This window comes from Geotrypetes seraphini, chromosome 17, assembly GCF_902459505.1.
Source record: "Geotrypetes seraphini chromosome 17, aGeoSer1.1, whole genome shotgun sequence".
NCBI classification, from domain to species: Eukaryota; Metazoa; Chordata; class Amphibia; order Gymnophiona; family Dermophiidae; genus Geotrypetes; species Geotrypetes seraphini.
In genome coordinates, this window is record NC_047100.1 from 32,619,474 (window position 1) to 32,632,900 (window position 13,427).

Here is a 13,427-nt window from a genome sequence, read left to right on the forward strand (position 1 = left end):
CTCATTAGGAGTGTATCTAGGATCGCTCCAATGAATTGAAGTCTCTGAGTGGGGATGATATGAGATTTGGGTAGATTGATCTCGAACCCCAGAAGTTGTAGAAACTGGATGGTTTGGTTGGTGGCCAGGAGAACTGCTTGAGCGGATGTGGCTTTGATCAACCAGTCGTCCAGGTAAGGAAATACATGAAGGTGGTGAGAGCGTAGAAATGCCGCTACCACAATGAGACATTTGGTGAATACCCTTGGAGATGAGGCTAGACCGAAGGGCAGTACCTTGTATTGGTAATGACAATGATTGATCATGAATCGGAGATATGGTCTTGAGGTTACATTGATCGGTATGTGAGTGTAAGCCTCTTTGAGATCGAGGGAGCATAGCCAGTCGTTTTGATTTAGAAGGGGATAAAGGATGGCTAAAGAAAGCATCTTGAATTTTTCTTTTACCAGATGTTTGTTGAGATCGCGAAGATCTAGGATGGGTCTGAGATCTCCTGTTTTTTGGGGGACTAGAAAATAACGGGAGTAGAATCCCTGCCCCTTTTGATCTAGAGGAACTTCTTCTATAGCGTTCAGAAGGAGGAGGGATTGGACCTCCTGAATAAGGAGGGCAGATTGAGGACTGTTCAAAGCAGACTCTTTTGGCAGGCTTTGAGGTGGAAGAGTCTGAAAGTTGAGAGAGTAGCCGTGGCGGATGATGTTGAGGACCCATTGGTCCGACGTGATTACTTCCCACCGGCTGAGGAACAGAGAAAGTCGACCTCCTATAGGCTGAGGCAGGAGAGCAGGAATAGGGATACTGGCTATACTGTGGAGAATGAAGTCAAAAGGGCTGTGACTTCTGCTGAGGAGGTTGTTTCACAGATTGTTGCTGCTGCTGCTGTCTGGGAGGCTGACGTTGTTGTTGCCTCTGACGCCTGGGTTGCTGAGCAGTGGTAGTTAATGGACGAGCTGTGAAGCGGCGTTGATAGGCCGACTGCTGTCTATATGGTTTTGGCGGAGGAGGCTTCTTTTTATTTTTAAGCAGGGTATCCCAGCGCGTCTCATGAGCAGAGAGCTTTTGTGTGGTTGAGTCCATGGAATCCCCAAAGAGCTCATCCCCTAGGCACGGGGCGTTGGCTAACCGATCTTGATGGTTAACATCAAGCTCGGATACCCGAAGCCAGGCCAAACGGCGCATAGCCACCGACATTGCTGTCGCTCTGGATGTAAGTTCAAAGGTGTCATATATGGATCTAACCATAAACTTATGTAATTGGAAAAGAGACGACAAGCAGGTGTGAAAAGAGTGATGCTTTCGTGAAGGAAGATATTTTTCGAAAGAAGCCATGGTGGTAAGGAGATGCTTTAAATAAAAAGAAAAATGAAAAGCATAATTACTAGCCCTATTTGCTAACATAGCATTTTGGTAGAGCCTCTTACCAAATTTATCCATGGCCCTTCCTTCTCTGCCAGGAGGGACAGATGCATATACACTGGCTCCTGAAGTCTTTTTAAGGGTGGATTCGACAAATAATGATTCGTGTGGAAGTTGAGGTTTGTCGAACCCAGGAATGGGAATTACTTTATATAGAGAATCCAGTTTACGTGGGGCCCCTGGGACAGTTAAAGGAGTCTCTAAATTCTTATAGAAAGTTTCCCTCAAGATGTCATGAAGGGGAAGTTTCAAAAATTCCTTTGGAGGCTGATCAAAATCAAGGGCATCCAAAAAAGCTTTAGACTTTTTGGATTCAGCCTCCAAAGGAATGGACAAGGATTCACACATCTCTTTCAAAAAACAGGAGAAAGAGGAAGTGACCTGTTTGGAGGATGGGTCAGGGACAGCCGAATCCTCCTCCTCTGAGGAACATTCGCCTTCAGAAAGAAAGGGTTCCTCTGAGTCTCCCCACAGATCAGGGTCTCTGACATGGGAAGAATGGTCCCGAGACTCAGGTGTCGACGTTTGTATGTGTCGGGTTTTGCGCACCGACTTACCCGACCTCATCGATACCGAGTCAGGAGATGTTATCGGTCGCACCGGTGCCGAAGTCTGTACCGATTGATGGTGAGCTCTCGGCTCCGGTGCAAGGACTGGCATCGATACCGATGAGGTTAGGTGAAGCGGTACCGAAACAGTGGAAGCGGGTAACACGGGTTCCACAACCGGTACCGATAGCTCGGTGCGGGCCGGCACCGGAAGGTTCGGTGTCATGATAGCAGGAAGGAGCCGTTCTAATTGCTCCTTAAGCTGCACCTGAAGGATGGCCGTAATGCGGTCATCGAGGGATGGCACCGGTACCGCTTTTTTCTTCTGCGGTACCTGCAGTGCCGCTCGACGCCCCGGAGATGAGGAGCCCGATGTCGAGGGACTCACCTCTATAGGGGCGGAGCGCTTCCGCTGGCGTCTTACAGGCGGCAGGATTGGACTCACTGCACTTGAGGCCGGAAGACGTTCCAGCGGGGAAGGCTTCTTAGCCGGCTTACCTGACTGTTGAGACGCCGGTGTGGAATCACGCGGCGTCGAAGACGAGGGTGCCGACTGAATCGGTGCCGAAGCCGGAGTCGAAGGAACGGGGTCGGACATCTCGGCACCGAACAGTAATCGCTGCTGTATTTGGCGATTTTTTAATGTCCGTTTTTTTAGAGTAGCACAGCGGGTGCAAGTAGAGGCCTGATGCTCAGGACCCAAACACTGTAAACACCAGTTGTGTGGGTCCGTGAGAGATATAGGCCTAGCACACCGCTGGCACTTTTTAAAACCCGGTTGAGGGGGCATGAAAGGAAAAACGGCTTCCGCCAAATCGAAGGCCGAGGCTTCGATGGTGGCAGAAGGCCCCGCCGGGGAAAATCAAATTAAGAAAAGAAAAAATATATTTTTTTTTTTTTACAAAAAAGAAAAAAAAAAAGAAACGAAATAAGGCCAATTAGCCAAAAAGTTTACGCGAGCGGGAAGGCAATAGAAAAAAAGTTTCAACAGCCGTTGAAAAAAACGCGTCTTCTTAGCTCCGCGGAAACTAAGAAACTGAGGGACCGCGCGCCTCTGTCGGGCGGGAAGGCACTCGCGCGTGCGCGGTGCGGCCGAGCTAGAACTTTCTAAAGTTCTTAGAGTGAGATCACTCTAAAATTGTCCGTACCGGGGCTCCGTCGGTGCCGTCACCCATCAGTCAAGAATATGCTGCCTGCTTGTCCTGGGATAAAGAAGGATATGGCGATACTCGAGAGGGTTCAGAAGAGAGAGACATGTTTGATAAAAGGTATGGAAACCTTTCATACGCTGAAAGATTAGAGAGACTGGGGCTTTTATCGCTGGAGAAGCGGAGACTTAGAGGGGATATGATAGACTTATAAGATCACGAAGGGAATAGAGAAAGTGGAGATGAAGATTCTTCAAACTTTCAACAACAAGAGGGCATTCCCAAAAATTAAAAGGGGACAGATTCAGAACCAATGCTAGAAGTTCTTCTTCACCCAAAGGGTGGTGGACTCCTGTAACGCGATTCCAGAGGGAGTGATAGGACAGGATGCGGTATTGGAGTTCAAGAAGGGATTGGACAATTTTCTGAAGGAAAAGGGGATAAAAGGGTAAAGATAGAGGTTTGGTATACAGGTCCTGGACCTGATGGGCCGCCGCGTGAGCGGACTGCTGGGCATGATGGACCTCAGGTCTGACCCAGCAGAGGCACGGCTTATGTTCTTATGTTATGGGTACAGCTCACCACACCTGCTGGAGACTGAGAGAAGACTGGGGTATAAATTAGGGGTGAAATTTCTGGTGCCTACCTTTGCCGGAAGAGATCAAACCTGCTATGTTACTCGAAGCCCAAATGATGAAGTTATGACTGTCTTATTTTGGTCATACTATTAGAAGAGAAAGATCATTGGAGAAGGATATTATGTTTGGAAAGATCAAAGGAATCAGGAGATGAGGACGACCTGCAATCAAATGGCTGAATATGTTGAAAACAACTATGGAGATGAATCTGAAAGACCTTACTAGACTAGCAAAATTTTATCAAATCGCTAGAAATCAAACACGAGTCAATGGTACCTAATTAACCAACCTTTGCTGGAGATGTAATTCTGTACCTGGCACCATTGGACAATTGACTTGCGATCACAGCCACCAAACATGGCGCTGGTTACAGAATCTGGGCCAAAGTAAATACCCTGCCAATTCTTTCAATTTGTTTATTTTCACAAGTCGTAAGATTTCCATACAAGATATGAAAACAACCATAACTTTGTCTCCACTACCATGCCAACAACAGCCAACCTTCTTGTTCAGTAAATTCATCGACACTCGTATGCATTAATTGCTCTTTACATCTGTTCATAATTGGTACAATTCTTTTTTAGTTGTTCACATGGTACTGCAGAATTCAACAGTTCTCAGCTGAATATAAGATGAAAAAAAAAAAAAAAAATGCTGCAATGAATGGCATGAAATAAATACTGGAAAAAAAATTCAAGCCACAGGAGTAGACTTTGGGAAACATGTGACCAGAGGGAGAATGTAAAGAAGAAAAGAAACGGGATGTGTTGAGCATCTGTGTAATTCAGCTCTCGTACAGTAACATATATGCTTACCATTAATGTTCTGGCCACATTGCAACCCAGTGTACCGGCTCCAAGTAGAAGACATTTTGTTGACACAACCTTTTCTAAGTCCAGAGAAGGAACCAGTCGCCAACGCATCAATTTAAGATTAAGGTCCACTGATGACTCTGCTAGTCTACAGAGAACATTAAAAGACAAAAACAAAATTATTGATGCTTCATCAGTGGCATGCACTGACATTTATAGCAAGGGATTCAGTAGATGAGCTAAACCAGGGGTGATCAACCTCGGCCCTCACCAAGTAAGGTTTTCAGGATTTGCACAATGAACATGCATGAGCTCACAGTATTTTCCCAAGTCCTGGCGAACTAACACTGGAAATTATTTTTGGTACAGAGAATTAACAATTATTTCCCAAATAGATGTATCATTTTATTACATGAAGACAAGGTCATAAGTATAACTGTTCATTAAATTTGTTCTGCTAGTACGGGGGTCGGCAACCTGCGGCTCCAGAGCCGCATGCGGCTCTTTTCCACCTTTGCTGCGGCTCCGGTAGTGTGTCACGCAGGCATGCAGGTTACAAGTCCGGCGTCGCTGTGGGAAATAGCCATGCTGAGCAGTGAGCTCAGCACATACACAGATGAAAGCCTTGCTTGCTGATTGGTCCGGCGGCCCCGCCCCGCCGTGCCGCCGGACCAATCAGCAAGCAAGGCTTTCATCTGTGTAGTGCTGAGCTCACTGCTCAGCATGGCTATTTCCCGCCGCGACGCCGGACTTGTAAGATGCACGCCTGAAAAAGAAATCATCCTGGCCGGGGTCGGTGTCATGCTCCGGAGATCTACAGCCTTCCTATCTCCCTCTCCCTTCTACCTGCTTCCGGCCACATCCCCTGCTCTGCGGCTCTCTTCGGCAACTCAGCAGCAGCGATCGACACAAGCTTCTGACGTCGGGGCCTACCCTCTGCGAGTCCCGCTTGTTTCAACTTCCTTTTTCCACAAAGGCGGGACTCGTAGAGGGAAGGCCTCGATGTCGGCAGCTTGTCTTGATCACTGCTGCTGACGAGTTGCTGAAGAGAGCCGCGGAGCAGGGGGGTGTTGCCAGGTGCAGGTAGAAGGGAGAGGGCCAGATGCAGGACTCGTGGGTGAGGGAGCAGAAGAGAGAGAGAAAGAGAGAGGGGAGGGAAACAAAAGGAAATATTTCATACTGGGCTGGGCCGGAGTGGAGGGAGGGTGGAAAGATTCTGGCTACAGGGTGCATTAACAAAGGAAAAGGGGGGAAAGCTGAAAATGGAGATAGTGACACAAAGAAAAGAAAGAGTAAGCAGGACCTACTGAATAAGGATAGAGATACAGAGGGAACATGAAGAGGAGGTGAAATAGAGACATAGAAGTAATACTGAAAAAGTGTGTGTGTGGGGGGAGATAAAGACATTGAAAGGGCAAATGGTGAACATGGGGTAAAGACAAGGACAGAGACAAATGAAGATTCTGAAAAAGTGGTGAGATAGGGATATAGGTGAGATGGACACAAAGAAGGGTGATGCTGGAAAATAGGTGGAATGGTAATTCTGACAGACACAGAAGGGAAATGCTGGATCAAGGAGAGATGGGGCTCAGGCTGGATGGAATGAGGAGAAATGCCTTGTTGGCCCGGAACTTCCTCTCCTACGTCAGAATTGACGTCAGGGAGCGGAATGCTGGTCAGCGCAACACTTCTGCAGGGAAAGCTTGGGACGGCGGTGGCTTGGGGGCTGTTCCCCGATTGCCGTGGCAGCAAACCGAGTGGCTTGGGGGACGGCACGGAGACAGAAAGAAGGGGGAACAGGGAGACAGAAAGAAAAAGTTGGGGGAGAGAATGAGGTCTGGAGGAGAGGAAACATACAGGAGGCTGAAAGAAAGGAAGAAAGATTGAATGCACAGTCAGAAGAAGAAAGTGCAACCAGAGACTCATGAAATCACCAAATAGCAAAGGTAGGAAAAATGATTTTATTTTCAATTTAGTGATCCTGTATACAGCATTAAGATAAGAAACAATATATGCAGTGTTAAATTTGTTTTATAATGGTTTTGCGGCTCCAAGTTTTTTTTTCTTTTCGAAAACGGGTCCAAGTGGCTCTTTATGTCTTAAAGGTTGCAGACCCCTGTGCTAGTACTACTTAGGGTGGCTTGTACCACTCAGACATATGTTATAATAGGGGGCTCATTCCATGTCAAGTGGTCCAGGGATTCAATTTCCTTATCCCATTACTGTTCCTGTCCCATTCCTGGAAGCTCCACCTTAACTGCACAAGTCTCAAACACTTATGATTTTAAAGTGTTTGAGGCTTGTGCAGATGAGGATGGAGCCAGCAGGAATGGGGCAAGGACAGGAAAAGAACTTGCGGGGATGGGGCAAGGAAATGAGTTCCAGCGGGGATGGGGAAAAATTTGCCCCAGTGTCATTCTCTAGTCCAGAGCTCCCCATTTGACCATCTCAGAAATCGATGACATTTTTTCAGGTACCTCTAATGAAGATATTCAAAGTTTTGGGGCATGGTCTCAACTAGGTCCTTTTATTTGGCCACTTTTTTGTATCCGTGAAAGATGTCGAGTGGGGACCCTCCTTGAAATTAGACCAGTTGACATGGGTTTCACTCAAATTCATACAGAAATAAAGATGTTGGAAATATTTAGTTTTACATCACAAACCTTTTAGGGTCCATACATTCACTGAGATTTACCATTCTGGGGCCCATCCCTCCTTTTTGGTTCTTCTCCCATCCAACAGCTTTTGGGCAATCTACAAGATAAACACAAACAAGAGCAAGCAACTCTCAATAAAGTGAATAATGAAGTTGGTGAGCTAAATATAACAATCTTATTACCAATAAATTCAATATGAAGGTTAATATATAAAAATTAAAACACTGTTGCCCTAAAATGAAAAAACTCGAGAAAAAATTTGTAAAACGAAAATAAATAAATAAATAAAAATCAGCTGAATCCATAAGCGCCACCTTTTCAAAATAATTGGGGGTTCTAAATACTGTACAAATTATCCCTCCTGAGCACAATGAAGGAGCTTGTTCAACGCGGGGGATAGTCGGAACCCACTGCACCCACAAAGCAGGCAAGTGGAATAGTCTAACCGTTTTATTAGCTCTAAATAAAGCACATGGTAAAAATATGCCTTAGGCATTTGAGACTTTAAAAATATGGTACAAAGACAGACAAGAACAAGATTTATTCAAAGAGCAAACTGAAGGTGTCCATGAGCGTTCATAATCCTGGATGACTTCTAAGTAAAAAACATTTTAAACAGTTCATTACTTAAGAATTACCGCTGCTGGGTCAGACCAGTGGTCCATCGTGCCCAGCAGTCAGTTCACGTGGTGGCCCTTAGGTCAAAGACCAGTGCCCTAACTGAGACTAGCCCTACCAGCGCCCGTTCTAGTTCAGCAGGAATTTGTCTAACTTTGTCTTGAATCCCTGAAGGGTGTTTTCCCCTATGACAGACTACGGAAGAGCGTTCCAGTTTTCTACCACTCTCTGGGTGAAGAAGAACTTCCTTACGTTCGTACGGAATCTATCCCCTTTCAACTTTAGAGAGTGCCCTCTCGTTCTCTCTACCTTGGAGAGGGTGAACAACCTATCTACTAAGTCTATTCCCTTCAGTACCTTGAATGTTTCAATCATGTTCCCTCTCAATCTCCTCTGAGGGAGAAAAGGCCCAGTTTCCCTAATCTTTCACTGTACGGCAACTCCTCCAGCCCCTTAACCATTTTAGTCGCTCTTCTCTGGACCCTTTCGAGTAGTACCGTATTTTTCTTCATGTACGGCAACCAGTGCTGGACACAGTACTCCAGGTGAGGGCGCACCATGGCCCGGTACAGCGGCATGACAACTCTCTCCGACCTGTTCGTGATACCCTTCTTTATCATTCCAAGCATTCTGTTCGCCCTTTTTGCCGCTGCCGCACATTGTGCAGACGGCTTCATCAACTTGTCGATCAGAACGCCCAAGTCTCTTTCCTGGGAGGTCTCTCCAAGTACCGCCCTGGACATCCTGTATTCGTGCATGAGATTTTTGTTACCGACATGCATCACTTTACACTTATCCACGTTGAACCTCATTTGCTATGTCGATGCCCATTTCTCCAGCTTGATTATGTCATGTTGCAGATCTTCACAATCCCCCTGTGTCTTCACTACTCTGAATAACTTCGTATCGTCCGCAAATTTAATCACCTCATTCGTCGTGCCAAAGTCCAGATCCTTTATAAATATGTTGAAAAGCACAGGTCCAAGCACCGAGCCCTGCGGCTCCCCACTGGTGACGCTCTTCCAGTCCGAGTATTGTCCATTTACCCCCCCACTCTCCGTTTCCTATGCTCCAGCCAGTTTTTAATCCATATGAGTATTTCACCCTCGATTCCATGGCTCGCAATTTTCCAAAGTAGTCGTTCATGCGGAACCTTGTGGAACGCCTTCTGAAAATCCAGATATACAATGTCGACCGGGTCGCTCTTGTCTATCTGCCTGTTTACTCCCTCGGCTACCCAATGGTGGTTATTACCAGTATATAAAAGATTACCCAAATGGTTTATTCTAAAAGCCTTGACGAACTTACCAATTCTGACCTAAAATCTTTCAAATACAAAATATCTTTAAAAAGCATGCAGTAGTCTTCTGAAAACACTGAACCGTTAAGATGTGTATACAGTAATACAAATAGATGGAGTTGAAAATTGTTATTTTCAAATGGGTTGATAAGTCAGTAACAGCAGGATCTGGATAGTCCTTGCTGCTGCCCTTCAACCCCCCACTCTTTCTCTTGATCCGACCCATAAAAAACAACACACTATATTATGGAATATAGCCGCAACTCTTTATTAATCCACAATAGCAAATAAATTAATATTATCATCATTAACCTTGAACATCAATTGCCAACATCACCAAGCTCCTCCCGAGCTACCCAGTGTAAACATCACATATTGCCCCCGACTCCGCCACAAACAGCAAGAGTCTGAGGGGTGGCATGACCTCATGCCCCTTTAACCTGGATCACCTGACCTCCAAGGTACGGCTCCCAGCCGGCCCACCACTCATCGCCGGATGAGCCCCAGCACCCAGTAGCTCGGGAGACCCGCCCAAGCTACTACAGCCACCAACACAAGGGCGGGCAGGTGGGGGAAAAGCTGCCCTGGAGGACCATAAACAAACTAAGTCCTCCAAGGTCCCGGTTTTAGCAACTTCCCCGCACTGTCAATCATCCTGCTGGCCCAATCCTACACTTGCCTTTTGGCGTGAACCACTCCTTCCCTATTACCTCCCTAACTCTCCCCTACTACCGATCCTCCCCCCAGCCTGCCTCGTGGGCAACACAGGGGCCTCCCAGCCACGTGTTACAATACGCCCGTCAAGACAAGCTCTTGGGCTACTCTAAGCACACACACCTTTTTCTCTGGCCCTCTAAAATTTTGTGCCAATTTTCAGAATAGAGATCCTAATTTATTCTAATCAGGACTTCTTAAATTGAACTTTCCAGTGCAGGTTCAAGGCAATTTATATGTAAGAGGCCCATGTAGCAGCATGGGGAATTTTTACAATATAGGAAAGCAAAGGAAATAGTGTTTCAGAGGAAAAGATACAAAACAAAGGAATATTATGTTGTTGCAGGAATAAAGCAAGTAATTTCAGGGGGAAGATACAATGCATTACAAAGTAAGGTTACAGGAAAGCACAGTTACTTACCGTAACAGGTGTTATCCAGGGACAGCAGGCAGATATTCTTGACTGATGGGTGACGGCACCGACGGAGCCCCGGTACGGACACTTTTAGAGTGATTGCACTCTAAGAACTTGGAAAGTTCTAGAGACCGCACCGCGCATGCGCGAGTGCCTTCCCGCCCGACCCCGTCGCGCGGTCCCTCAGTTAGGATAAGCCAGCTAAGAAGCCAACCCGGGGAGGTGGGTGGGACGCAAGAATATCTGCCTGCTGTCCCTGGATAACACCTGTTACGGTAAGTAACTGTGCTTTATCCCAGGACAAGCAGGCAGCATATTCTTGACTGATGGGTGACCTCCAAGCTAACAAAAAGAGGGATGGTGGGAAGGTTGGCCATTAGGAAAACAAATTTTGCAAAACAGATTGGCCGAAGTGACCATCCCGTCTGGAGAATGCGTCCAGACAATAGTGAGATGTAAAAGTATGAACTGAGGACCAAGTGGCAGCCTTGCAGATTTCCTCAATAGGAGTGGAACGGAGGAAAGCTACAGATGCTGCCATAGCTCGAACTCTATGGGCCGTGACAGAACCTTCCAGTGTCAGTCCGGACTGAGAATAGCAGAAAGAAATGCATGCCGCAAGCCAATTAGATAGCGTACGCTTAGAAACAGGACGTCCCAATTTATTCGGATCAAAGGACAGAAAAAGTTGAGGCGATGATCTGTGGGGCTTAGTACGGTTCAAATAGTAAGCTAACGCCCGCTTACAGTCCAAAGTATGAAGAGCCTGTTCTCCGGGATGGGAGTGAGGTTTGGGAAAAAAAACAGGCAGTACAATAGATTGGTTGAGATGGAACTCAGAGACAACCTTAGGGAGAAACTTTGGATGTGTACGTAGAACCACCTTGTCATGATGAAAGATTGTGAAAGGTGGGTCAGAACTAATGCATGGAGCTCACTGACCCTCCTGGCAGAGGTGAGAGCTATAAGGAAAAGTACCTTCCAAGTGAGAAACTTGAAGGTGGTAGTAGCTAAAGGTTCAAATGGAGGCTTCATCAAAGTAGAGAGAACCACATTGAGATCCCAGACAACAGGAGGAGCTTTGAGAGGTGGCTTCACATTGAAAAGACCCCGCATGAATCTGGAGACCAGGGGATGAGCTGAGAGGAGTTTCCCATGGACTGGCTCATGAAAGGCCGTGATGGCACTGAGATGGACTCTGATGGAGGTAGACTTGAGGCCAGAGTTAGATAGAGAAAGCAGATAATCCAATAGGGTCTCCACTGCAAGAGATTTGGGGTCATGATGATGCAGGAGACACCAGGCGGAAAACCTCGTCCACTTTTGATGGTAACATTGTAGAGTGGCCGGTTTCCTGGATGCGTCCAGAATGGAGCGAACAGGCTGAGAAAGGAGAAGATCAGTTGAAGTCAGCCCGAGAGATACCAAGCTGTCAGGTGTAGAGACTGTAGGTTGGGATGCAGGAGGGTTTCCTGATCCTGTGTAAGCAGAGATGGAAACAGTGGAAGAAGAAATGGATCCCTGGAACTGAGTTGAAGTAGAAGGGAGAACCAATGCTGCCTGGGCCACCGTGGGGCAATCAGTATCATGGTGGCTCGTTCCCTCTTTAGTTTGAACAAGGTCCGAAGCATGAGCGGTAGAGGAGGGAAAGCATAGAGGAACAGGTTGGACCAATCCAGAAGAAAAGCATCCGCTGCCAGACGGTGAGGAGAGTAGAGTCTGGAGCAGAATAGGGGCAACTGATGATTGTGGGGAGCTGCAAAGAGGTCCACCTGAGGAGTGCCCCATTGGGCAAAGATGGACTGTAGAGTCGATGGATCGAGAGTCCATTCGTGGGGTTGGAGAACACTGCTGAGCTTGTCCGCTAAGTAATTCTGTTCTCCCTGAATATAAATCGCCTTCAGGAATAAGTGACGAGTGGTGGCCCAAGACCAGATTCTCTGAGCTTCCTGACATAAGAGGCGAGAGCCTGTCCCACCCTGTTTGTTGATGTAGTACATGGCAACTTGATTGTCTGTGCAGAGCAGAAGGACTTGAGGAAACAGAAGGTGTTGGAAGGCCTTGAGGGCATAGAACATTGCCCTGAGTTCCAGGAAATTGATGTGATGCTTCTTTTCCTGAGGAGTCCAAAGGCCTTGAGTTTGGAACTCGTTCAAATGGGCTCCCCATGCATAAGGGGAGGCGTCGGTGGTGATGACCAGTTGATGAGGAGGCAGATGGAACAGAAGGCCCCTGGAGAGATTTGAGGATATCAACCACCATTGTAGAGACTGACGAAGAGATGATGTCACAGATATGTGTCGTGAGCAAGAGTCTGTCGCTTGAGACCACTGGGAAGCCAGGGTCCATTGAGGAGTACGCAGGTGAAGACGTGCCAGGGGTGTGACATGAACTGTGGAGGCCATGTGACCCAAGAGAATCATCATCTGCTTTGCAGAAATGGATTGCTGAGGCATCACCTGCTGACAGAGCGATTGGAGGTTGTGAAGACGGTTGTCTGGTAAGAAGGCTCTCATCTGGACAGTGTCCAGCACCGCTCCAATGAATTGAAGTCTCTGCGTAGGAAGAAGGTGAGACTTGGGTATATTGATTTCGAACCCTAGGAGTTGTAGAAAAAAGATGGTCTGGTTGGTGGCCAGAAGAACAGTTTGAGATGAAATGGCCTTGATTAACCAGTCGTCCAGGTAGGGAAAAACCTGAAGGTGGTGGGAGCGTAGAAACGCTGCCACCACCACCAGACATTTTGTGAACACCCTTGGAGAGGAGGCAAGACCGAAGGGGAGCACTCTGTATTGGTAATGACAGTGATTGATCATAAAGCGAAGGTACTGTCTGGAGGCCGGGTTGATTGGAATGTGAGTGTAGGCCTCTTTGAGATCGAGAGAGCATAGCCAGTTGTTGTGATCGAGGAGAGGATAAAGTGTAGCTAGAGATAGCATCTTGAATTTTTCTTTGACCAAGAATTTGTTGAGGTCTCGCAGATCTAGAATTGGTCTGAGGTCCCCTGTTTTTTTGGGAACTAGAAAATAACGGGAGTAGAATCCCTGCCCCTTCTGTTCTAGAGGAACTTCCTCTATGGCGTTCAGAAGTAGGAGGGATTGAACCTCCTGAAGAAGGAGGGCAGATTGAGGAGTGTGCAAAGCAGACTCTTTTGGTAGACT

General features: G+C 47.0%; 1 protein-coding gene across 3 annotated transcripts in view; it reads right to left on the reverse strand.

Moving 5' to 3' along the window:
• The window catches only part of ATG7 (autophagy related 7), a 351,798-nt gene that overhangs the window by 272,017 nt on the left and 66,354 nt on the right, over nucleotides 1-13,427 (reverse strand). For all 3 annotated transcript variants that reach the window (XM_033925732.1, XM_033925731.1, XM_033925733.1), the window contains exons 11-12: nucleotides 7,226-7,316; nucleotides 4,566-4,710 (exon numbers count right to left, since the gene is read on the reverse strand). In XM_033925732.1, the coding sequence (XP_033781623.1) occupies nucleotides 4,566-4,710; nucleotides 7,226-7,316 (236 nt within the window). The remainder of the gene's footprint in view (nucleotides 1-4,565; nucleotides 4,711-7,225; nucleotides 7,317-13,427) is intronic.